Source organism: Lepidochelys kempii, chromosome 2 (assembly GCF_965140285.1).
Source record: "Lepidochelys kempii isolate rLepKem1 chromosome 2, rLepKem1.hap1, whole genome shotgun sequence".
Taxonomy (NCBI): domain Eukaryota; kingdom Metazoa; phylum Chordata; order Testudines; family Cheloniidae; genus Lepidochelys; species Lepidochelys kempii.
In genome coordinates this window covers 213,080,879-213,105,235 of record NC_136381.1, presented here as the reverse complement: position 1 = coordinate 213,105,235, position 24,357 = coordinate 213,080,879, and the positions used below count along the sequence as shown (strand labels likewise).

Sequence of the window (24,357 nt, the reverse complement as noted above, 5' to 3'; positions counted from 1 at the left end):
CTTATCATACGTTAATTTGTAAGTTGACAGTTCTGTATCAAAACCGTATCTTTCTAAAGAAATAAATCAGATTTGCTTTCCTGTGGATGAGTCATATAGTGACTGATAAAGTGTAAAATCAAAGTTAAATTTAAAATTTTCTTCAAAGATTTCTAGTTTTGTATCAGGGTGTTATATAGTTCCCCTGAAAGCAGCACACACTGTAGACCACACAGGAGGCAGTGTTCTCTCAGGAACTATTTAGCACCATTAGAAGAGGCAGTGGCTAGAGATATTGCAAATCCAACCAGTCCTGAGTTTACTAAACATTTTGTACCACTCTTGAGCAGGCAAAATGGCACCCCCATTGATCTATCTCAGGCATTTTGAATGTGCTCATCACTTTAGAAACTAATGGAACAACAGGAAACCAATGCCTTCACAGTGCATGTGAGAAGAGAGCTGGAATTAGAAATCCAGGCCCCACTGAAGTCAATGGCAAAACGCGACTGACTTCAATGTAGCCAGGATTTCATCTCTTCTTTTCTTCCTCCATTTCTAACTCTGTGTGAGTGTGTGCACATGTGCACACACACACAGGAGAGAGAGCATGTGAGAGATAGTTAGACTGTGTGTGTGTTAGAGAGAGAGAGAACTGATCCTGTTTTCCAACCCTCTCTACGTGTTGAGATATTGATGAGCCAAGATGTATGGCCAGACAAAAACATAAACAAATTCTACCCTAAATTTACCTGCCAGGTGGCTGCACTAATCCTTAGCAGTCTGTGTGTTACAGGCTTACTTAGAAGAGCAGATAAATGGGTACATGAAACATTTTTTCATATTAGAGATGCCACAAATTAATAAAGACCACAAAACCTGGTCTCTAGCATTCATATTCAAAGATTTGTCCATTCAGTAAAGGAAAAAGGTGGAAGAACTTGCCAGAATTCATTACATATAATCCCTAGGATTCCTGGCATTTGATCTTACTTCTTCCTTTTCAGGCTGAGTTTATATTTTCATGTATCAATATTCTCAGAGTACGGCAGTAAATGCAGTTGTTTTGGTGCAGTTATTCAGAAAATCCTGAAGGTTTAGGGCTCAGAACTGCTCACTAAGAAATGCTCTCCCAATGGGCTTTGATATGAATTATATGCCTATAAGAAATCAAAAGGCCTCAGCAGAAACTTCTTGCTATTTCTACCATCAGATCAAAGTCTAAACCCAGAAGGGGATTCCCAATGAGACTGTTACCAGTTTTCACCTACAGTAGGAATGTAGTAAAATGAAGCTTTCCTTGGCCTCTGGATAATTTTAATAATAAAACTGCATATTAATAATCCACATTTCTGCTGTTTGTTAACTGCTATAGAAAACTTTATCTATCCTTATGTTGAGATACTTTTCTTTGTATCACAGCTGGGATGAGAGAGAGAGAGAGAGGGAATAGCAGGGATTTCGCTAAGGACTGGAAACAAAAATAAACTCAGTGGCTGACTAGTGAAATTTCTTTCTTTTTCTTCTTTAACATACCCACCAAAATGCCACTCTTATTATAAATATCTTTGACAGCGTGGTAGGTCTGTACTCCATTAAAGAGAGGGAGAAGTATATGGGGAATATATCTGTTTAGAGACAATTTCAAAAGAACTTAAGGGTTTTAGGAGTACAGGTCTCACTGACTTTTAATGGGCTTTGTGCTGCTAAATCTTTCAAGCACATCTCGACCTAATACATTAGGTACATATATACTGTGACAAAGTTCCTGCTCTACCTTGGTGGGTCTTGCGCTTATTGGCGGATTTGCTCGCCTTGGAGCTTTATGGCAGCCCTCAGCTTGGCCATTTTTCTGAATTCACAGTCCAGGTCGACTCCTCCTGTGTCTGACCAGGAGTTGGGAGGATTTGGGGGAAACCCGGGCCCGCCCTCTACACCGGGTTCCAGCCCAGGGCCCTGTTTAATGCAGCTGTCTAGAGTGCCTCCTGGAACAGCTGTGCAACAGCTACAACTCCCTGGGCTACTTCCCCATGGCCTCCTCCCAACACCTTCTTTATCCTCACCGTAGGACCTTCCTCCTGGTATCTGATAATGCTTGTACTCCTCAGTCCTCCAACAGTCCGCATTCTCACTCTCAGCTCCTCACACGCACACCACAAACTGAAGTGAGCTCCTTTTTAAAACCCAGGTGCCCTGATTAGCCTGCCTTAATTGATTCTAGCAGCTTCTTGATTGGCTGCAGGTGTTCTAATCAGCCTGTCTTAATTGTCTCCAGAAGGTTCCTGATTGCTCTGGAACCTTCCCTGTTACCTTACCGAAGGAGAAGGGACCTACTTAGCCCGGGGCTAATATATCTGCCTTCTATTACGCTCCTATAGCCATCTGGCCTGACGCTGTCACAATACCATTCAAGTACTGTAGAATAATAACCACAGAAATTTATAAAACAAAGAGATTCAGTGATTTTGCTTAGAAGAAAAAAAGGAAATAAAAATAAAGTACTTTCTCTGCTGTCTTCTACCGTTGGCTCAGGGCTGGGGTAGGGGGTGGCTAAGGGGGCTTTCTAGAGTGGCACCATTTCTGGGAAGAGCGTATTTTAAGCTTCTCCTTCCTCCTCTGCTCTGCTCAGAGTTTAGATCTGACCTTAGGTATGAAGTGGTAACAGGGGCTGAGGAGCTGTAATTAAATTGCTCTCTCTTCTCTGATTAGGTGGGGGCTGAGCGAGGGGTATTTCAAGGATAGGAAGCACTGTTTTGTGAAAGAGCTTTTTAATTTTAAATTGTCCATTTTCTTCTCTTAATTCCCAGCCTCAGAGCCCAACTTGAAGGTGCGTTCCAGGTTAAAACAGAAGGTGACAGAAAGGAGAAGCAGCCCCTTACTCAGGCGGAAGGATGGAAATGTTGTCAGTTCATTCAAGAAGAGACTGTTTGAAGTGACAGGTAATTAAGGACTGGAGCGATTCTGCCGAAACAACTATGCTAGTTTAGAAGACCTGAAAAATAGTTTAATGGAAATGTAATTGTGTATTGAACATAGGTGTGGAGAGAGATTTCTCTGTCAGAAACGCAACCGTACTTAAGATACAATTGCATACAATAATTTGCTTTATTCACTTGTGAGAAGGGCACTGTCAACTTAAAAATCACACTTCCATCAGGACACTTTTTCTTACTTATAATAATAAGTACAAAAACAAGGAACCCATAGAATTGTTGGAATAAAAAGAGATTAGAAGGAAAAAGATTCTCTATTGTTCCTGTTTGTTTCGTGTGTGGATTGGTAGCACTTTTGTGTAGTCAGTGTCACTGGTTCATTGCTGGTCTTGCATTGCTCTCCTGTTCTGCTCTGTGGAGAGTGTACAAGCTCTTCCTCAGGCTCTGTAAGAGGCTGTTTAGTAGTAGCAGCAGCAAAGCTGAAATGTAAACTGAAAAGGCAGCTGTATGTACAGAGTGGAAGAGGAAGGAGGGAGGCAGGAGCAGTCCATGCCCCTCCCAAAAGACAGCAAGGGAATAGAAAAGCCGATATAATGCTTTAAAGGGATAAAAAAATGCTTTTAAAATACTAATATATACTATGTAAAGGTTGCACTATCAGAAAAATAGATTAACAATACTTAATATAAACAAAATTCCTGTCCCTTTAATTTGAACAAGAAATGAATGAATAGCTTTCATCATACTCCCAGCTAAAAAGGGAATACTAAACCCAAATTAATCTCTTCGAGAAAAGCAGACCTTTAGGAATGTAGAGAATGAACAGTACACAGATTTTAACAAATCAAAGCAGTAGTTTAACAGGCTTGTGAACAGCTCTGAAGCCAATACAATTTAAGGTCCTGATTCAGGAAAGTACTTATGCACATGCTTAAATCCTATTAACTTCAATGGGACTTGGGCACATACCTAAATAATGTCCTGAATAAGTATGTTCTCTCAAACTAAAACAGGACAGAGCATTATTTGCAACACTCTTATGTGTGTGTGTTCGCTTGTTCTTGGGCTCTTCTAACCAAGAGGAGCGGAGCCGGATAACAGTATTCTAATTAATGCATGGGTAATAGACACAGATTTAATTTATCTATAGTTGCTTAACTGAAGACTATGCAAAGCATACTCATGTCTTGAGTGCACATGGTTAATCATCCATTAAGTCAAGAGGAGGGCTGGTCCCCTGTTGCAACCTGAAGTAACCAGCTGCAGCTCTCCCCATTGTCAAATGCCAGCTGCATGCACTCAGAGCTAGAATGATTGAGAAGCATCTGGCAGCTGACAGTGCTGGAGAGGATGCTCTACTGCAGTGGTTCTCAAAGCCGGTCCGCCGCTTGTTCAGGGAAAGCCCCTGGCGTGCCGGACCGGTTTGTTTACCTGCCGCGTCTGCAGGTTCGGCCGATCGCGGCTCCCACTGGCCACGGTTCGCCGCTCCAGGCCAATGGGAGCTGCGGGAAGTGGCGGCCAGCATGTCATTTGGCCCGCGCCGCTTCCCGTAGCCCCCATTGGCCTGGAGCAGCGAACAGTGGCCAGTGGGAGCCGCGATCGGCCGAACCTGCGGACGCGGCAGGTAAACAAACCAGTCCGGCGCGCCAGGGGCTTTCCCTGAACAAGCGGCGGACCGGCTTTGAGAACTACTGCTCTACTGTGCTCTTGGCTCTCAGCAGCAGCCCCTAGTGGAGGGAGGGAGGCAGTACAGTGGCAGCCACTGAAGGAACTCTGGAGCTCATTCGCCAGAGGATGCTGCTGGAGACCTAACGACCTTCATGGGACCTCTGAAGTGTAGGGACCCACAAACCATATGAAGCTTTCTGGATGGGAATGCATGTGTCTGTATACAACTCCACTGAAGTAATTGAAATTCCACCTGCTTTTTGGCTTTGTGTGTTTTCCCAGAGAACCGAGATATGCTGTGTGAGAGAACTTGTACTCTTTTTTTATAGAGGGAAATGTTCCGTAATATTCAATAGCCCTCAGTGGCACTATTATGTCTTATGTATCTGCCAGCTTAGTTTATAGTGGGGTGATCTGACAGTTTAGTTTCTTTTGGAGTGTGCAGGTTAGAAATTCAACCTAAGTCTTTGGGATGTTTTTCCCTGTGTTAGGCTTTCTCTGAATTGAGTGATCTCCCAGGGTTAAAGAAATGTCTGAACATTTTGAACAAGATGGGCAAAATAAGAAATATCATCTTGATGATTTTTCCAAACATGGCGGAGGATACCTGATTCCTTAGAAGTGTTGCTTGGATTAACAATTTTGATGAGTGAGAGCTGATGTTTTCAAAAGAAAGAACTTGAAATGAGGGCAACTCTTCACAACCTTTTTGAAATCATATGTTTGACCACTCCTCCTGGTTCCCTTTGTTTGAAAATGTCAGCCTTAATTGTTTTTGATTTTAAGAACTCACCAAGGTATTATGTGACTTGAAGTATTTACAGACCTGCTTAAATATTCATTGGCACATTTTTCAGTCATAGCAGATGGTGCTGCTAGTAATTAGAAGGGATTTTTTAGCAGTTATAACATAAAAGTTTTGCACCTTAGGGAGAAAAGTTGCAGAGAGGAAAAAAAATGCAAAGTGAAAGATTTTAGGTTAATTAAAATTGGTTTTGAATTCCTTTCCACACATTTGAACTAAGTAAATGAAGAGGCCAGTTATCTTTGGATAATAAAGTATACTTTTGCATATTATGTATGCTCATAAAGTGGTTATATATGTTTAGCGTTAGTGTACCATTATCATATATGTTATCTTGGAAAATTATGGCTGAACTTTTCTTTGAAATGTCCCCTCTGCAAGCACATTGGAATCCATACTCCTGAACATGCAGACATTGGATGCTTTCAGGGCCTGGCCCATTAATCTGAATAGAATAGGAGAATCTACAATGTCTGCGCCTGATTCCGATGTCACTTGCTCTTGTTTGACACCACTGCAACTCCACTGGATCACACTTGGTTTACACTTGTTTCGATGTGATGAGACTTAGGCCTTGTGTATATAAGGGTGCTTGATTACTGCTCAGCTGGTTATATATATTGGCATCCATTAGTCAAGGAAGGGTTTAATTAAATCAGGGCATCTCACTGATTTTACATCACCATGTAGATATGACACAATGTAAACAAATTAAGTTCCCTGTCCAATAAGTGCAGTTTTCAGGACAGCTTTTCACAGGGTTTATTACAGACTATGGGATTGTGACATGGGTGCAAATGTAAAAAACATCACTCTCCTGTTCTTAATCTCCAGGGAGCAACTGAATACAGAGCTTTCCATAATATTGCTGTCTGACCAAGATATTCCCAATTAATTTCACAAACACTGGCGTTAAGTGTAATTGCTGAATTTGTTGGGGATCTAAGGGTTGGCATCTTATTGCTGATTCTTTCTTTACTGACACTCTTTCCATATATTTCTAGAGTGGCCCATTCCTTTGTGATACATATATTTTCAAGTGAGTTTCAAAGTAGAACATTAATGATTTTAGTAATAGAGCATTACCTATAGTCATAGTTAAAGTACATGACTGGGTGTTGGCACGTTTCTATTCTAATCCTGACTCTGTGACTGATTTATTATCAATGATTGCTTATATTCCTGAAATTATATTCTCAGGACTCAATTTTACAAGGTTGCCATTGACTTGTTTGTGATTTTTTTCCCCGTCATACTTTGTATAACCCCCCATCGGCTAAAAGTACAGCTGATCAAACATTTTCTGTTGAATCCTTTTTTAGAAAGAAAATGACTTTTTGACTAAAGTAAAATTGATACAAAAAACCCCAATGATCATAAAGTTGTTAGAATCTGAAAAGCAAGAATTATGAGTTTGTGATTTCATTTAAAAAAAAAATTAAAACCTGAAATATTTTTGAGCAAAAACATTTCCTGACCAGACCTATATTATTAGTTTATTGATGGGACAGTGAATTGCAGAAATGTACTCTAGCTGGGAGTAGGAATGGTTCCTTAACGTCACTAGCAAAACTTCCGTTTTCTTCAGTGACAAGAGGAGTGGGGACCTAGAAAACTGACCCCAAAAAGAGAGCAAAGAATTGGTGATAGCCATAAATTGATAGCTCGCTAATTAAAGAAATTCTCTAAATTATCTTAATTTTCTTGAGATAGTTTGTATGAAAGATGTTCTATAAAATATTCTTATCTCTGCTAACACCATACAATTCTGATTTTAGTTATTTATATTCTTTCCTTGTTCTGTACAAAAAACTCTCGTCATCAATATAGGATTTATAACAGTAAGATGTGATGAAGATCAACTAGATCATTAAGTCCATTCCTTTACAAGTGCAGAATACCTTCCCATGGTATATACATCACCGATAGCAGATGTATCATTTCCTAAACATATTACCTTTCGTCTTAACCAAAACTCCTGGGAGTTTTTTCACCAAACCCGAGTAAATTATAGCCCTCAAAATGCTATTTTAAGATTTTGTATGCTGCAAACAGTCCCTCATACCTTGCTGACAGAGATGTATTGCAAATGGTGTATTGTTTTTATTGGTTACTCATATAGAGGTTAGTTCACAACTAAATACTCCGGAGCCCTTCCCAAACAGCAAGGGAATGACAGTAGGCCTCATGAATTGATGACATGTTATCATGACCTTTGCAAGTCTACTGTTTCTGTCATTTTGATCTCTCACAGAGGCAGAAGAGTATGCAATAAAAAGTACTTCCTTTCCTTTTTCCTCATTAGGAGTTCTGTTTGTACATCTCTGCCTTCCACTGAGTAACTTGCCATCTTTGCAGGAAACTCAAGTAATAAATTCCCCCTTTGTGCAGAAGGGATCAAGAGGAGAAAAGAATGAAACTATCTATCTTTTTAAGATTGCAAACAAATTGGGACTGAGAGAAAATCCTTAAGACAGTAAAAAGTCCATTCATACAGGAAAACTATTCTTCAACAAAAGAAAGACTATGCCATAAGCAATATATTGTTCATTATAATCGCAGCTGGATTTCTGTGTTACTTGTAAATTCATGTGTGCTTAATCTTTTTTCAGAGTCATCAGTTAGTAGCAGTTCTCCAGGAACAGGGCCCAGCTCACCAAGCAATGGCCCTACTGGAAGTGTGACAGAAAATGAAACCTCACTTTTGCCATCTAATTCTCAAGCTGAGGTAAGAATAATACACTCAATCCTTTTATTGATTTTAGCTTTTTAAAGTTGGAAAGATTCCAAACAGCACCTTAAAGACCATAGTTGCTCTCTGATTTCCTTCCTTCACCTGGAAGTCACAGTAACTGTGTGTGAAAGAGAAACTGTCTTGTATTTCAGATGGCAGTGGAAACTGGTCTACGGCAGAGATATGATGGTGCTGAGATACATTGTGGAATGACTGTTTTGATATATCATAATGAATATTGGTATCTTAGAAATAATGAAATCCCATGAAATAACACCAGTGTTTCTAAATATTAACATAAACAACTGATACGCAGGATACTGCAAAGTACTTTGCTTTGGAATCTTATTTGGAGCAAATGATACTCCAGCAAAATGCTTTATGCTCTCACACACGTATAAACGTAGGGCTAAATTTTATCTGCTTTAGGGCTTGTCTACACATGGAATTATTCCTGAGTGACTATCTCTGTAGACAAGCTCTTACTCATGCTGAGTAGTACCTTGCTCTGTAAGTAGTCTTTTACAGTTTATGCTAGCTAAGGTCCGACTCATTCCTGTTCTGAGTTCCAGTCTGGAACAGAGGAATTCTGGAAGTTGTAGTTCCCTGAGGGACAAGGGAACTGTAGGCTGGTACAAAATATGCTGGGAAAGGGGCCAGGGATATAAAAGATCTCCTTTTTGCTTGCTGTGCAGGGTACAGCTAGCTGGGGAGGTTCTTCAGTGTCCAGGTTTTGAAGACCAGTGGTGGTACACCCAGAAGAGGAGTCAGAGAAGGAGCCCGGGGGAGCCATACTGTAGAATAAAGTGAAAGGAGTTGTGGGGGCAAGACAAATATAGGAGGCGGCTTTGAGGGGAAAGTGAAGCAATGACCATTGAATTTGGAGTGGGCAGTCACCTTCACTCTTTGGGTTTCTAGGGCCAAAGCATGAGCTCCCCTGTGGCACTAAGGTGCCAGCTAGAAGGGCTTGGTTATGCTCCTCAAAGGAAGGAGGGTTACACCGGGGTACACAGACCGCAAAAAGAGAGCTATACGCAGAGTCACTGACTTGTATTGTGGACTTCTTGTTTTGCTTACACAGTAGGATATTTTCAGTTTAGCCAAAGGGCTAAACTCATTAAACCATGAAAGGGAGGCTTTGAGGAAACTGAGGCGGCAGCAGCCGTACCTGTGTCAGAGTGGTGAGACACTGTTACGTAGTCCCATTAATGTACATGGGAATGCTCATACAATAAGGCACTACTCACTGTCAGTAAAGTGGCACAGTGAAGCTATGATGGTTTCCAATGAAAACATAAACCAGAAGAGTGAAGCATAGCTCATCAGAACTGTGAATGAAGAAATACAGCCTTACAATATGCACACTTCAGGTGTATTGCATCTTGTTTAATGTGGGCAGACCAACAGAAAGCACAGATACGTAACATAAACTCCCCAAGTAATATATAGTAATTGACAACATTTACTGTTTTTCTTATGACGTATGTATTTGTTTGTTCTCCTACATATGTTTCTCAGAGGTAGTAAAATAATAAATTTAGGTGTTTTGTGGCAGTGTACTCCAGTAACTGAATTAAAAAAACAAAAACAAAAGAGAGATGCTGTAATCTGTTGATAGCATAGCTGTGAAATAGCTTTATATCATAGTTGTAACTAGCTGGCCAGGTGAGTTTTGCTTTGTTAATTAAATAGAGATATACATTCAAATATATGTTCTTGCAGTATGTTTAGAAATTCCTTTCACAAGATAATGTATTTAGTTTATTTTCAGATATGACACACACACCACAACACATCCAGTAAGGCATAATCGGTCTTAGCATCCCTCCAACTGCTGACAAATGTATTAGAAATCAAAGAGCAGATTGTACGAGCTAGACACAAGGGCTAATAGCTTTATTAATGGAGAGAGCGTTCCCATCGATTCCATAACGTATATTAAACCTTTACTATTTCCTCCACTTATAAGGCATCCTGAACTATAACTTTCTACATCTTCCTGTCCCCTCCCTGTCCCAGCCTCTATTATAAACAAACGGCAAGGAGAGGAGGAGGAGACTTGCAGCTTAAGATCCTGCAGGAATGATGCTAGAGGGGCAATTTCTTCCTCTGGGTTGTGCTTCCTGTGCATCTGCAGAGTGGAACCTCTATCTAGCAGACCTGAGCAGGTCTGTCAGATTTCCACTGCAAAAGGTTAACATCTCCAGTAAGACACTGTGGGGAGGGGAAATGGAGTGGGGCACAAAAAGGTTGCTGCATATACCCGGGTGTTTGTGGGGCCCCTGGACCTTTAGCTTCAAGGACCACACAACACGTAAAAAATTGCAAAAGGGGCTCATTTTAAATTTCCTATGTAAAAATTAGTAAATACTTTACCAAAAATAAATAAATAAAATTAATAATAATAATTATGGAAAATTCAATTGTCATCTGAAAACTCACTGTGCTATTTGGAAACAAAATTCTCAGTGAAATAGAAGGATTTTAATCCTGCTTCAAGTATATATCTCAACATAACCTTAATAATGGAGTCACTATTGACACCTCCAGAATTTGGTATTGACAACCATGTGACAAATTGTATTTATCATCATTGACTGCCTCACCTGCACTCTGCCCACTAATCCATTGCCCCAGGACTGCTTTTAACATTCCAAAACTCTCAGGTATGTCAAGCATCTGGCGTTATTTTAAAAATAAACTTTCTAAGGAAGTGGTTCCCTGTCCCTCAAAATGTGAATATTCTCCCTTCCCCCACCTCCAATTATGTTGGCCTAAGACCCAAATGGATATTAATCACTCCAGGTGGGTGTAGAGTCCAATATCTTGTTACCTGTCAGAACAACAAACAGAAGTTCAGTGCTATAGGATAGTGGAGTTTCCTAGTTTCCCCAGGGGCCAACCAGCATATACCTCTAGCCCTGGAAAGTCTTGAGGGATTAGACAGAAATGTCCTGACATTTTTTATTTATAAACATGATTTTGTCATTTTTTGAATTATTTTGAATTTTAGTCATTTTCTCTCATGCTGAGTGTCATGCAGTTAGGCAGAGGGTATTCAAGGCCCTTACTCAGCAAAGCACTTACATCCAAGTTAACCTTAAGCAGTGAGTAGTCTAATTGATCTCTGATTGATTTGGATGCTTAAAATTAAGCATGTGCGTAAGTGGTCTGCTGAATGCAGGCCCTAATGAACTGGCTTTAAAGGGATAAAAAAATAGCTCCCAGCACACTACATATGTATACACCCCCCCGCCCCCCTACAATTTGGAAAACCTAACTTGTGGTAAGCAAAGTCCTGCCTTACTGCATTATTGAATAATCTATTAGTTATCAGTTATTATTAAAATGAAGGATATGTGGCTAAAGCATAGGGCTGGAAGTCAGGAGTCTTATCCTCAGAGACATCATGTGTGCCCTTAGGCAAGTCACTCAGTCTCTCTGTGCCTCGTTTTCCCTATCTGCATAATAATTCCCTAACATAACAAAGGTGTGAGGAGGGTTCATTACTGTTTTGTAAAGCTCTCTGAGGTTTTTAGATGGAAGGCACAATGCAGGTACTAATTATTTATTATTTTCCTCCCTCATACAATATTTGCAATACCCATGCCAAAGGCAGTTTTTCCCTATTAGTGCCAAAACATGCAAAAGGACATCTCATTCAATGCTAAGATTTGTATTCCACCCTATCTTCTGCAGCTAATGTCCATAATCATAACTACTTTGATGGCCTAGCTTGCTGTTAATTGTTTTATATTATCTGCTGATTAAACAAAAGAGCATGCGGAAATGTGACTTACCAGAGTTTGGGCTAATGGAGCTGTTTCTCCAGGTCAGTGGCAGGACATTCACCTCAAAAAAACTGGATTGGCTAGTTCAACCTCCAGCAGGGACTCTTCCCCATAATGAATTAATTGTGTGTGTGAACTATGATCCAGAGGGCAGGTAGGTGACCTCTGCACACTGATTAGTAGCCTCTCTGTGGCACAGAGAAAACAAAAAAGTTACATTGATGGCTAACATGTGGTTTTGCCTCATCGCCCCCGTATGGGATTGTAAAGAAATTCAGATTATGTATTGCAAAATATAAAAAAGTTCAGACCACAGACTAGTCAGTACAGTGGGATTAAAATAGCATATTTTCACCTTGGGAAGCACAACTTCAAATAATAGGGGTGTTAATGCTATATTAGATGGAAAATCATATGGAATTGGATACTACAGCTACTTGAATACTTTGCCATTAATGCTAACACCACAAAATAGAAAAGGGAATAATGATGCTTATTTGGGCTTATTTACAGTGTTTGGTACTCTGAATATTCTAGCTCCTAGACATTTGTACACATCATTAAACCACCACAGACACAGTTTACAATCCGGTAGTCTCCTTAGCGGATTCAGAACTTCCAAAGCCAATTTGCGGCAGCTTCATCAGGAAGAGCAGAGCCCTCTGACCACAACCAAAACTGGCCAGTCTGGTGTGATGGGTAGTCTCTGTTCAGGAAAGGTTTGGAAAGACTGAAGCTCTAGGACCATTAGGACTGTATTCTGTGCATTGCTAGAACGCTAAATCGCAAAATCATCTTCCCTTGCTGTGCCAGGCAATGGTGGTATTAGTCTCTTACTATCATGAGGGCTGAAATGAGCCTAAAAAGCTATTTTAAAAGCTGAGCTCTATGTGCTGGAGCCACTCACTTAGCTCTTTGGCAGAACACTTGGAAGCTGAAACCACTGGCTTCCATTTCTGGCTCCAGTCAGAGACTTCTTTACCTCACTGGTTACTTGATTGTTAATTTTATGGTCCTGTGGGTGCAAACATTTTTCCATAGATCTCAACATCAGTACATTTTGATTTTATTTAATAGTTTATTAGTAACCAAACAGCTGAATATTTCTTCTGTAGTTGAACATTAGCTGCCAGCTCTCGAATGGTCTTTATTTAATCAATTTTTTGTCAGACACACAAAGTACAGAGGTTTCTAATAATAGGTTGTGTTCTAAAATCATGCAAAATGTCACTTGTTTTGCCGTAACCCTGCATGACTCACTCTGCTGTTGTTTCCTAATAGTTATTGTGACATTTGCAGTAAGTGTTGTATTCACATCCGAGTGGGCGTATGGCCGTGGTATTCATGGTGGCAAATGAACATTTTTTGCTGGGGAAAAACAGGTTGCGATGACAGAATAATCATTACCAGTAAAAATCTGAGTCAATACTGTAAATGATCACACTTTAGTGACTAGAGCAATATCAGTAATGAAATGTTGATTCTTTTAAAACATTTCTGCCTTAATCATTTAAATAGCAATCCCTTAAGTGTCTTAACCCACAGCGGGCAGTGTGGTAACCATTTATTTAAATTTTCTGAAAGCACAGAAGAGCACTGTGAGTAAGAAACCTTGCAGATAAATCCCTTGCTATCAATTTCTCTAATAGTGATTTCAGTAACCAGTCTGTTAAAAGACTTTCTGTTATTATATGAGCCTTAAAAGTTAAAAACAACTTTTATTTATAAGATGCAATTATAAGTTTATTAGACCTAGGTTTTGTCTCTGATGTTTCAAGATTCACTGCGGTAACTATTTGTCTGTTGGAGCAAACCATATATTTTCAAATGACATGCTGTGCTTGGCTAAATCCTGCCTGCCTTTCTCATGCAAGGATTCCCTATGACTTCATTGGGACAGCTTGCCTCACGAAGGCACCATTCAAACGTAGGTGCTAACTCTAAGCACAGAGAGGGCCTGAGGCAAAGCCCAATGAAATCCCATTCATCCCATTCATCTCAATGGGCTTTAATTCAGGCCCATACAGAATCCACTTACATTTGGTGTACAGAACTTTTGGAGACTGGTATATTGAAGGTAATAGGAGAAACTGAACTGCCTGATTATATGGAGGACATAAATAAACACACATGGTATAAATGTCTCTTAAACCCATCTTGCATAATATTAGTTTATGAACCTCAGCTTTGAGAAGCACACTTAGTAGGTCTTCAACGATAAAACTTTTAAGTCTCTAGCCAGCATTATGAAATTGAAATTCAATCCAAACATGAAAAAGGAATGTACTTAATTTTTAAAACTAACGAAAAGAACAGAAGTATAAAATAAAAGAAAGTTCTTACTTCTGAGTGCCACTTATTCTGACTGTTCAAAGCAATGGTAACTTCAGACACTGTGTCTGCAACTTGGAAGATTTAAAGCCAAAAGAAAATAGTCCCTTTTCCTCCAATAACGTGTGTGTGTGTGTGTGTGTGTGTGTGTGTGTGTGTGTGTGTGTGTGGGAAAGGGAGAGAGAAGTTGATATTAGACAGTAAAGCCACACACTGCTACATCTAATTACTGTACTTACATTTTAAGAATTAAGTGAACCTGACTGATAGAATTGTTTCTTTTAAAACACTGGCAAGCTGGAAATTTTCTGCCTCAACAAATGGATGTTGTGGGGGACAGGACTATGCTCCATTAGCTTAGGCTATGTCTACACTGGCAATTGAAAGACAAAACTTTTGTCTTCAGAGGTGTTAAACCCCGTCCCCCCTTCCACCGTCCTCCGAAAAGACAAAAGTTTTGCCACGACAAGTGCCAGTGCGAACAGGGCAAGTGCTGCTCATTGGCGGTAGAAGTTTTTTTGTCAGCAGGAGAGCCAACAAACAGCAGCTACACACACTGCACAACTTTTAGTAAATGCATGGCACAGCAGCCTTAGTAAATTGTCTCTAGAGTAACACTTACAGTTGCTCAAAGACAGACATAGGCCCTGATTCCACAGTAACCTCCATGCAAGTGGCCCCCTGAGTCAGCATAAAGCTCATTTCAGGATATGGGTTTCAATATGGCCTTAATCTGAGGGTTGTAGAACAAATACCAGTTGATTGTTAAAAGAAAATGACTATGTTGTAGAGGCATATTCATGCTGTTAAATTTCAGTGCAAGTGTTATTAATAATCAATTTTTTTAACACAGCTGTCTTATTACATATGGTTAACAGAACAGATTAGGAGAGATTCAGTTTTAACAGCCATGGCATTGCCTTTTAGTGCTTGACTTATTCCTTAAATCCCATCATTTCACTCTTGTTCCTCAATTCACACCTTGGAATTTAACAGTGGCATATCATAAAACCAAAAAGGAAACATATATTTTTTAAATGCAGCACCATATAGATGCTGCAACCAGTACAAGTCTGATGATGTCCTAAAAAGAGGATTACATGTTTACAGCATCTCTTTTGGTAAGATCTTTATAGCATTTCACACTAGGTTTGTGTATTTTGGACATACTTTATTTTAATAATGTATATATTTGGATGTTATCAAGCAAGCGCAATTTTAATGGGAAATTAATGTAATATACAAATGAAGCAGTTTCTTTACACTTGTGTTCCATACAGTCCATATCTCTTCTCTTTCATATGCTGTCTTCTAGCATTCCCAAGATACCAAGAGAAAATTACACATCGAGACTTCTACTGTTATTGTCTCAGTGATAGGTCTTATTTCCAAACAAACTATGAGGAAGGTTATGTTTTGGAATAACATCCTGTGTTTTTTGTGCAGCACTAGTTTTCAGTGACAGTCTGAAGTTGAATTGTATTAGCACAAGGTATTTTCAAAGTTAATTGATATCCCAGGTTTGTCCAGGGGAAAATCTACTGCTCCCCACAACATGCTTGACAAGTTATTATATTTACTTTAGTCAAAGCCCGAGTGTGCAGTATCCCTCTTGGAGGTGGTCTATTATTGGAGCCCCATATGCTTTTTGTTTGGGAAGAAAGCAGTCACTGTGTCATACTGTTACACAGGGTATTCTTTTTCAGGGATGTTGTTCCCTAGGGGACCATATCATGCCAGAGTTCCTAAGCCTAATAAGACCTTTGTAGCTCTTATTGTGTAAAAGTTCTGGGAGGGAAGTAAGAGTTAAACAGAAAATGTAATTCAAGCAACTATACTAGACCACATGTTGAAAAACATGACCATTAAAGCAGAATGGCAGAGGCTTCAAAAAGATTCCTCTTGCAGTAAGCATGTGATAATGTAACCTTTTAATGCTTCTTCCCACTGAATGTAAAATGGGTGCTTATGGGGGATCTTTTCAGAATACCTGTTTCTCTGTGCAGGGTAATTTAAAAAATCATATCAGAAATTATATGTCCTCTTCATAAACGGTTTTATCATATGGTTTCAAAACAAGTGTGGGGACTGTCCAGCAAGGTGTTGAAATTGGAGGGAGTTAAGGAGGCTAAGCACTTCACGGGGCAGCTCAGCACCCAACAGCAATGGGGGGGCATGTATTTTAACATTATTTTTTTTTAAATGGCATTTGCTTCCTAAATCACTTTTTACTCAAACTTTCTCCGTCCATATTAAACACTGTAGCCTAATGGTAATTTAGTGGCAAGGGGATAAGATACTCAGAATGAATAGTGTTGAATTACATTGGGTGAAGTTTTGCAGCAAGGCATATGAATTATACTCCTTTAGAACTTTTTCTTCCATTTTAATGAAAATCTCATTTAGGTTATCTGCTCTAGTTCTAGCAAGGAGGATATCCCTCAGCATATCCAAATGATATCCAATACAGCTATATATGTGTCCTTACATCCATTAAGAGGTGAATCATCAGTGTTCCATAAGACATATTATGCAATCCTTCCTGAATATTTACTCAAGCAAAACTCGCATTGACCCTATAGCAATGAATGTGTGGTTGGTGGGAGAAGAGGTAATGGAGCAGGGAATCCTTAATGTTTTGGTTCGGCATAGGAATTTAACTGATTAACTAAGGCAGCATGGTAGGCAGGTGAATATTTGTCTCCATTTCAGGAAAAGAATCTCAGAGCTATCCTGGGGAAATATTAGTAGGCCCCAATACTCAGGATACTCAGTATATCAGGAAATGAAGTACTTTTCCCCAATATTTGGCATCTTAGGCACACTAACAAAGATAACTAACTAACTGGCTTTTGTTGCCAAAGGGTAATAGAAATAGGTGTTACAGATCTGGAGGTGATTTTTTTTCTTGTTTCAGCACTTGGTTTCTCAACAACGTATTCTGATTCATGAAGAATCGATGAACCTGTTGAGTTTGTATACGTCTCCTTCTTTGCCCAACATTACCTTGGGACTTCCAGCGGTACAATCCCAGCTCAGTGTAAGTGATTACTTTAAAAGGATGTCCTTTTTCTATCATGTTTTTTTCTTTGAGACCAACCTCCCTTATCCCTGCTTTCACCACCCCCTCCTCTTCAACTTTTCACTCTTCTGTCGACTTTCTATCACAATACAAGAATACTCTGGTCTCTTTTCTCCTCAAAAAGCCATCTCCATCTCTGTTTTGTCTTTTTGGAGTGTAAGCAATTCAGGGCAAGACCCATGACTTCATTTGTGTTATACAGGACCTGATACACTGTGGGCACTACTTGAAACAATAAATAATCACACTGAATAATAATGAATAAACAAACGTAAGCATAACGCTCCATACAGTGATGTACCAAACACAATTTCTGAATTATAGGTACAAATGCTTGAAGCCACAAAAGTGGTGAGAGATACCTGGGTGGGTCATACAATTTGACCTTTTGAACTACTTTTGTACTGGTGACTACTATCGTCAATAAAATTTCTTCCAGGAATACCCTTCCAAAGCCAATAGTCTTTAAGATGACATTCTAATACTGACTCAGGCTGTGTTGGAGCTAATATATTTGGAGAAGTCCCTTGCATTTAAATTTCTTTGTATTTAAATGTTAAAATAAGTGCATGACTATGTAGACACAGTAGTCTATTAATGAATGACATTTCATGTTTACTAATAAAGAGAATATCAGGTTGAGAAAAAGTCACAGAACTCTAGGGGTGAAATCCTGGCCACGTTCAAGTAAATTAAAGTTTTGCCATTGAGTTCAGTGGGGCCCAAATTTTACCCTAGGACTTCTTAGTTCAGTTTGACTGCCAATAAGGATTTAAAATAGGTTTTATGATGACTCTGTACAATAATATGGAATATTATTAAGAAATCTCTGCAATTTAAGATTTAATTTATGACACAGTGGTATGACTTATGAATTTGGTAGAATTTATATAAATTCTACATGTATAAATGAGTATGTGTCACTTTATAGTATGCAAGAAGTTTCATTTTAAATATGCACTTTATTATGGTTTTCAGTACGGTAGTACTTAATTTGAATGCTAAATCTAGTTCAAGTTTTATATCATACCTGTTTCTTTTTTCCAATACAATATAATGTCATTATCTCTGATATATTGTTGTTACTTAGTTCATTTCTGAGGGAAAATATTGTACTATTTTCTAACATCAGACACCTGGAGAAGTTTGCAAAAGAAAATTTTGCAACTCTAAATAAATTCTCTAGGAATCTTGCATCAGACACTTGTAAGCAAATGATTCTAGTTAAGATACTGATCATAAGTAACAGTGAGTAACATTCCAAAATGCACTACTTATAAATAATTTTTCCTTTCTGCAAAAATGTCTTGTCCAGTTGAGAACAGGTACTAAGTAATGTCAAAGTAATTTATTACGTGAAATTAAAAGCTATTATCTTTAAAAAACACATACACACACACACACATCATATAAGCTTGTATTGAGATCAGTTAATACTAAATGCTACTTTTGGAAATTGAACAAACAGGGTATTTGATTTTTGCAAGGTAATGTTTATGCAATTGCTAGAATAAGATAGTGTAATTTAAATTGAATGTAGCCCACCATGGTGTTTTTTCAGGAGAGAATGGCAGAGGCAGAATGTGAAGTAAAAAGTATGTACAAGAAACTTAATGAAAAAAGTTAGGGTTTGCCTGACTAGAACATCTGGAATTCAGATAATCCGGGAATAGCTTTTTTTACTATTACAAACTGAATGGTAACCATGTACAACCTGGGAAGACTCAATTGGATATTTATTATTGCTATTTATTACTTTTTTATCAACCCTTTTAAAAAATCTAGTTTATATTTTTCAGTGAAAATGTAAGCATCCATTAACTGGAACACAGATCTCAAGTAGATTTGCAATGGTAATTGGTCAAGATTTTCTGAAATGGATGCCTAAATTTAGGTCCTATAGTCTGTATTTAGGCACTTAAATCAGGGGGCTTTAAAGTGCCAATTGCCCAGCAGCTCCCATTGACTCCTGGAATCAAGATTGTTACTTTATAATCCACCCTGAGTAAGGAGGCAGTGTATAATTGTGCTGCCCCAGGAGTAGGCCAGAGAAGGAATTGCTTTGGGGGAAATAACATTCATCGGGTCTATACCAGCTGTAGTTAACATTCCATCTCACTTTGGCTCAGTATTGCTGATTGATCTATTGTGTGAGATGTGTGGAAAGCCAAAGCTCACCTGCTTCCCACTGAATTCAAGGCACCTGTTACCGTTGTTGCTCTCCTTCCCCCTGTACAGAAAGTGTTGATTTGAGTGAGTTATGCAGGGCACTAGGGAAGGCCACACTTCCTTACACACCATTGTAAGGAAAGGTCACAGTCTTGCCCTTCGAGAACAACCTCTTTATTTCTGGTTCCCTGTGCATTGATGCCACTGTGTTAAAATAACTGGCATGTTTTCCATTTTCAGTGAATAGACACAGGGTAAAATGGGGATTTTCTTTTAAATTATAGTATAAATAGCTCAGCTAATTATGTGGAGACCTAATGGACCAAGTCTTTGAAAAGCAGCTAACATTTCTGATGTGTCTTAACACAGGCTTCATCTTCACTCAAAGAAAAACAGAAGTGTGAGACCCAGACCCTGAGGCAGGGAGTGGCTCTTCCTGGACTGTATGGGGGAAACGTGCCTCCCTCTTCAGCTCAGCCTCATATTGCTCTAGAGGGAAAACCTAACAGTAGCCATCAGGCTCTCCTGCAACATTTGTTACTGAAGGAGCAAATGAGACAGCAAAAGCTTCTTGTGACTGGTAATTCTCACAGGCTTCACTGGAGTGTCCTTTAGAGCTTTTTTTTAAACTGGAGTTTTACAAGAGAGTGACTTCATTTTTAAATGAAATGCAATACATGAATGCTACAGTGCTCAGCCATTTGTGGGGGGTGGGGGGGCAGGAGGGGAAGCAGTGTGGTGTTTGATTTTTTTCTCCTGCTTCCAGTGAGATCTGCTCCAATCTCTTGCTTCTGCCTCCAAGGGTAAAATGATTGCAGAAAATGTAGTAGCTTTCTCTTGGGGCTATCAAACTTCCTGTTGTTGCTGGGCATGTGCTAGGAATATTATTTTATTGATATTACTGCAAAGTTCTTCAGTACCCCAGCGACCCTGAAGCTCTCCCTGACTTTTATGTTTTCTTAGTTTTACTGATCCTCATATTTGATGAGTGAAATGTCATTGTTTTGCAGGAGGGGTTCCTCTCCATCCACAGTCTCCATTAGCAACAAAGGAAAGGGTCTCACCTGGCATCAGAGTTGCCCACAAGTTGCCTCGTCATAGGCCCCTGAATCGAACCCAGTCAGCTCCACTGCCTCAGAGCACCTTGGCCCAGCTGGTCATTCAGCAGCAGCACCAGCAGTTCCTGGAGAAGCAGAAACAGTACCAGCAACAGATTCACATGAACAAAGTGAGCTCCCAAACTAAAGCCTTTCCAATACATGCAGAGAATGAAAAACTAACAAGATAGCGTGGATATCTGGTACAATGCTGTACTTGAGCAGCACGGAAGTCCCTGCTACACGTGTACATTATATATACATAGGCATGTCAGGTCTGGGTGTGAGTGTTAATGTTAGACTACATATCCATTTTCTGTCATTCCTAAAGATTGTTCAAAGTTGGTTCTCTGGGCATCAGCATTAGGAAGAATATAATTAAATGAAACAGCAACCAGATTCTCTCAAAGTTTTAAATTACCATTTTAAGTCAGTTTCCTGTCGTATTGATAAATGATTCCTCAAAAGATTATTGGATTTATTTTTGACTTATTTTACTTCCCATTTCGCTGTTGGGAGGCAATTCTGTGTTGCTACCTGTGATTCATATTTTAAGCTTACTTGATTAATGGTGAGCAATACATTGGTACTTCTTCAAAATCCACCTCCTTTTCCATCTAGAGGCTTTACTGATCAGCCAAAGCAACTTTTTTATAACCTTCCATCAAGACACTGCTTTCCATATAAAATTGACAAGTAATAAAAAGTTCATTGCCTGCATGTCAGGATAAAAGATTAGTATGTCAGAGGAGAACCAACTATTGCTACTAATATATTTGGGGCTCAATTCTACTACTCTTCCTTATATAAAGTAATACCTTATTTTATTCGTAGCAGAGACAATATAGTTTAATAAAAGAGGTAAGTTATAGCCATGAACAATGCCACACTCTAATACTGAGATATGTGAGTAATTAAATGATCTAATCCCAGGAAAACCTTTTTAGTGCACACCCTTCCGTCTTACTCATTGTACTATACTCATTTTTGAGTTGAAGTTAAATGTATGTTTGCCAGACTGCTTTGAATAATTTTGACACATGTGAATCAATGCATCTTCCCTTTTTCTATCTTGTCAGAGGATTATTTGATGGGTATCTATGAAAGTCAGTCACATGGGAGAAAATAAGATGAAAAGCAGGCATGTTGCCCTTGTACATCGGAGAAAGGATCAACCCATCTCACTGGTGAACTTCTCTCATGGGGTGCTGATTTCTTGGAATCTGTTAGGAATTCCCAACAAAATTAGAAACAAACCCAGAGTTTAAGTACATAGTTTGTACAGTGGTTTGGTTATTAAATCTTGTCTTAATTAGGAAAAATGAAGACCAGAAAACTTCAAAGTTCAGAGCTGATCCTTGCATGTTAACCCCTCTCAGCTAGGGTGTTTTGATTACTCAACTAGGACTCCAGTTGGCTTTTCTTTGAGTATGCGTTCCATATGTTTAATCAAGATGGCATATGTACATCTTTTAGCCTCCAGGTTTTGAAAATATTTCACCTGCCCTCAATTGTCTGAAAAAAGAGAACTTTTTATTAGCGGGTAAAGGACTGAGTCTTCGCATTGTTAAAAGGTATCCACAGCAAACAATGATCATGCTTTTTTTCACAAAATGAAGAATCAAATCTATATTTGTATGAAAGATAAACCTGTGATTCTATTGTAAGACAGTCTGTAGCTTTTAGGGATAAATAATATGAGCTTTAGGGGTGTCTATCCTAAATGTGTCTAATGAAACTTGAATCAAACAACATCAGAATGGAATGATACTGAAGTAGTAATTACTAATCTTTTAATTTTATCCAGGCACACATTTCACCCCTTAGGAACTGGACTGTAAAGGCTGTGTTTAGTCTGTGGTTCCATTGTGAAGTTTTTTTTCTTGGTTAAAATGTAATTCTAAGAAAAGAAACAAAAATTTATGGGACTAATCACGTCTTGAGACACATACACTTAATTAGTTAGTTAATCATTGGCATTGGAGAATAAATGCTTCTGAAATATTGCTCTTATTTATTGTGGGTAAACTTAACTGTGCCATGTTCAGCCAGTCAACAGCATCTAACCACTGATTTACATCTATGGTAGAAATTAGCAAGGACTATAGTATTCAGTGGCCCAATATCTCCTGAAAATACTTTGTCACACTTGTTTTTACTGGTCTTCTGATCACGAGATTGTGGCCATGATTTCTGGGCCAGCATCCGATGAAGAGGGCTGTAGCCCACAAAAGCTTATGCTCTAATAAATTTGTAAGTCGCTAAGGTGCCACGAGTACTCCTGTTCTTTTTGTGGATACTCTGAAACCATTCTTGTAACTGTACATCTTAGAGAGATTACTGAAAAATGCTGCTGTTCTGGTCATGTAGCTGTTCTCTGCAAACCTACACAAAGCAAGAGGTGATCTTCATATATCTAAAGGGAGAACCTGTATAAATAAATTAAATTTAAAGAACAGCCACCATGAGGCTATAGAAGAGAGTGATGACTGAACAACTGAGAAGGCGGGTGATCATTTTGAGTACTGTGGTAACTTAAAATGTTATATGAATGAGAGTGAAACATACAATTGTGTTATTAAATTATTGCTTGAGATTGAACAGCACTTCACTTACAATAAGCTTTTGATGTTTACCTGAACTATGAAATTATTCACCACAGAGTGTACTGTGTTCACTCTTAAAATTTTGCTAAAAAGAAATAATTCAAAACAGTCTTTTCATCTTCAGGTGGTCCGCTTGTTTTGGATAAAAACATTTGTAAAGGCATTAATCAACTGTATAGGATAGGGTTGATCAGCTAAAAGTTTGCTCTACTTGAAGTTAAAGTTATCTGTTCATGATATCCTACTAATGACTTTAGTTTGTGGGGCTATTTAAAACAAAATAAAAACGGCTGCAAAGCTGTATTATTTGGTTCTTAAACAATACAGTGCAGCGTCTTTCCATGTCCCAAGCATATATGTGCATCTAATGTTTTCCCACTGGTCCTATTGCTCATTGCATTTCTGTAAGAAGGCAGTAAAGTGAAGTGTCCAAAAATCTATCATTCTATTTCCTAAATTTTGTTTATGAAAAGGTGCACTTTATTTAATAAATCAGATAATCTGAAGCATTTTCTTAGCAGTTTTAACTTGGAAAGCCAGGAAAGCAATTTTTGAGATGGCAAGACTCTCGAAATAAAATAACACTCAGTTGTTATGAGCTCAGGACAAGATACTATCCCTTTCCCCTGCATCTTCTTACTCTGCCCTTCTGGAAATTACTGGCATTTCATGACATATTTATTTTTAAAACTTTAAATCAATACTTTTTTAATAATGCAAATGGAAATACTGTATTTGATGTTTCAGCTTGGAATAATTCTTTATGGCATGATATAAACCCCTGAACGTCAAGGAATCTCTTTTTATGGCAATTGGGAAAATTGAGCTATAGCAGTGACAAGGGGAAAAACAGTGGCAATACAGCTAAACTCATGATTTGTAAAGCATTATAGTTTGCAAAACTACAGGCATAAAATATGGTTCCTTTTCTTTGTAAGGGAAATATACTTCCAGCCACAAGCCAAGGCTGTGATTAGAGTGATAAAAAACAAAACCTAACACAGGCCAGAGGTAAAGATTTCCCTGGATCATTTCCACTCTAAAAAGAAACAAATCATTGAGCCAAGAGGTATGCTTCTATCCTTAGTAACAAAGAGAAGATTCCCCTGTGGACTACTTCTGGTCAATTGTCAGATGGCAGGTTTTTGATGTGGGAAATAGT

General features: G+C 38.8%; 1 protein-coding gene across 1 annotated transcript in view; it reads left to right on the top strand.

The window, feature by feature from the left end:
* The window catches only part of HDAC9 (histone deacetylase 9), a 704,858-nt gene that overhangs the window by 446,801 nt on the left and 233,700 nt on the right, over window positions 1-24,357 (top strand). The window contains exons 9-13 of the mRNA XM_073333773.2: window positions 2,787-2,918; window positions 7,998-8,113; window positions 17,159-17,281; window positions 19,862-20,072; window positions 20,503-20,720. Coding sequence (XP_073189874.1) covers window positions 2,787-2,918; window positions 7,998-8,113; window positions 17,159-17,281; window positions 19,862-20,072; window positions 20,503-20,720 — 800 coding nt within the window. The remainder of the gene's footprint in view (window positions 1-2,786; window positions 2,919-7,997; window positions 8,114-17,158; window positions 17,282-19,861; window positions 20,073-20,502; window positions 20,721-24,357) is intronic.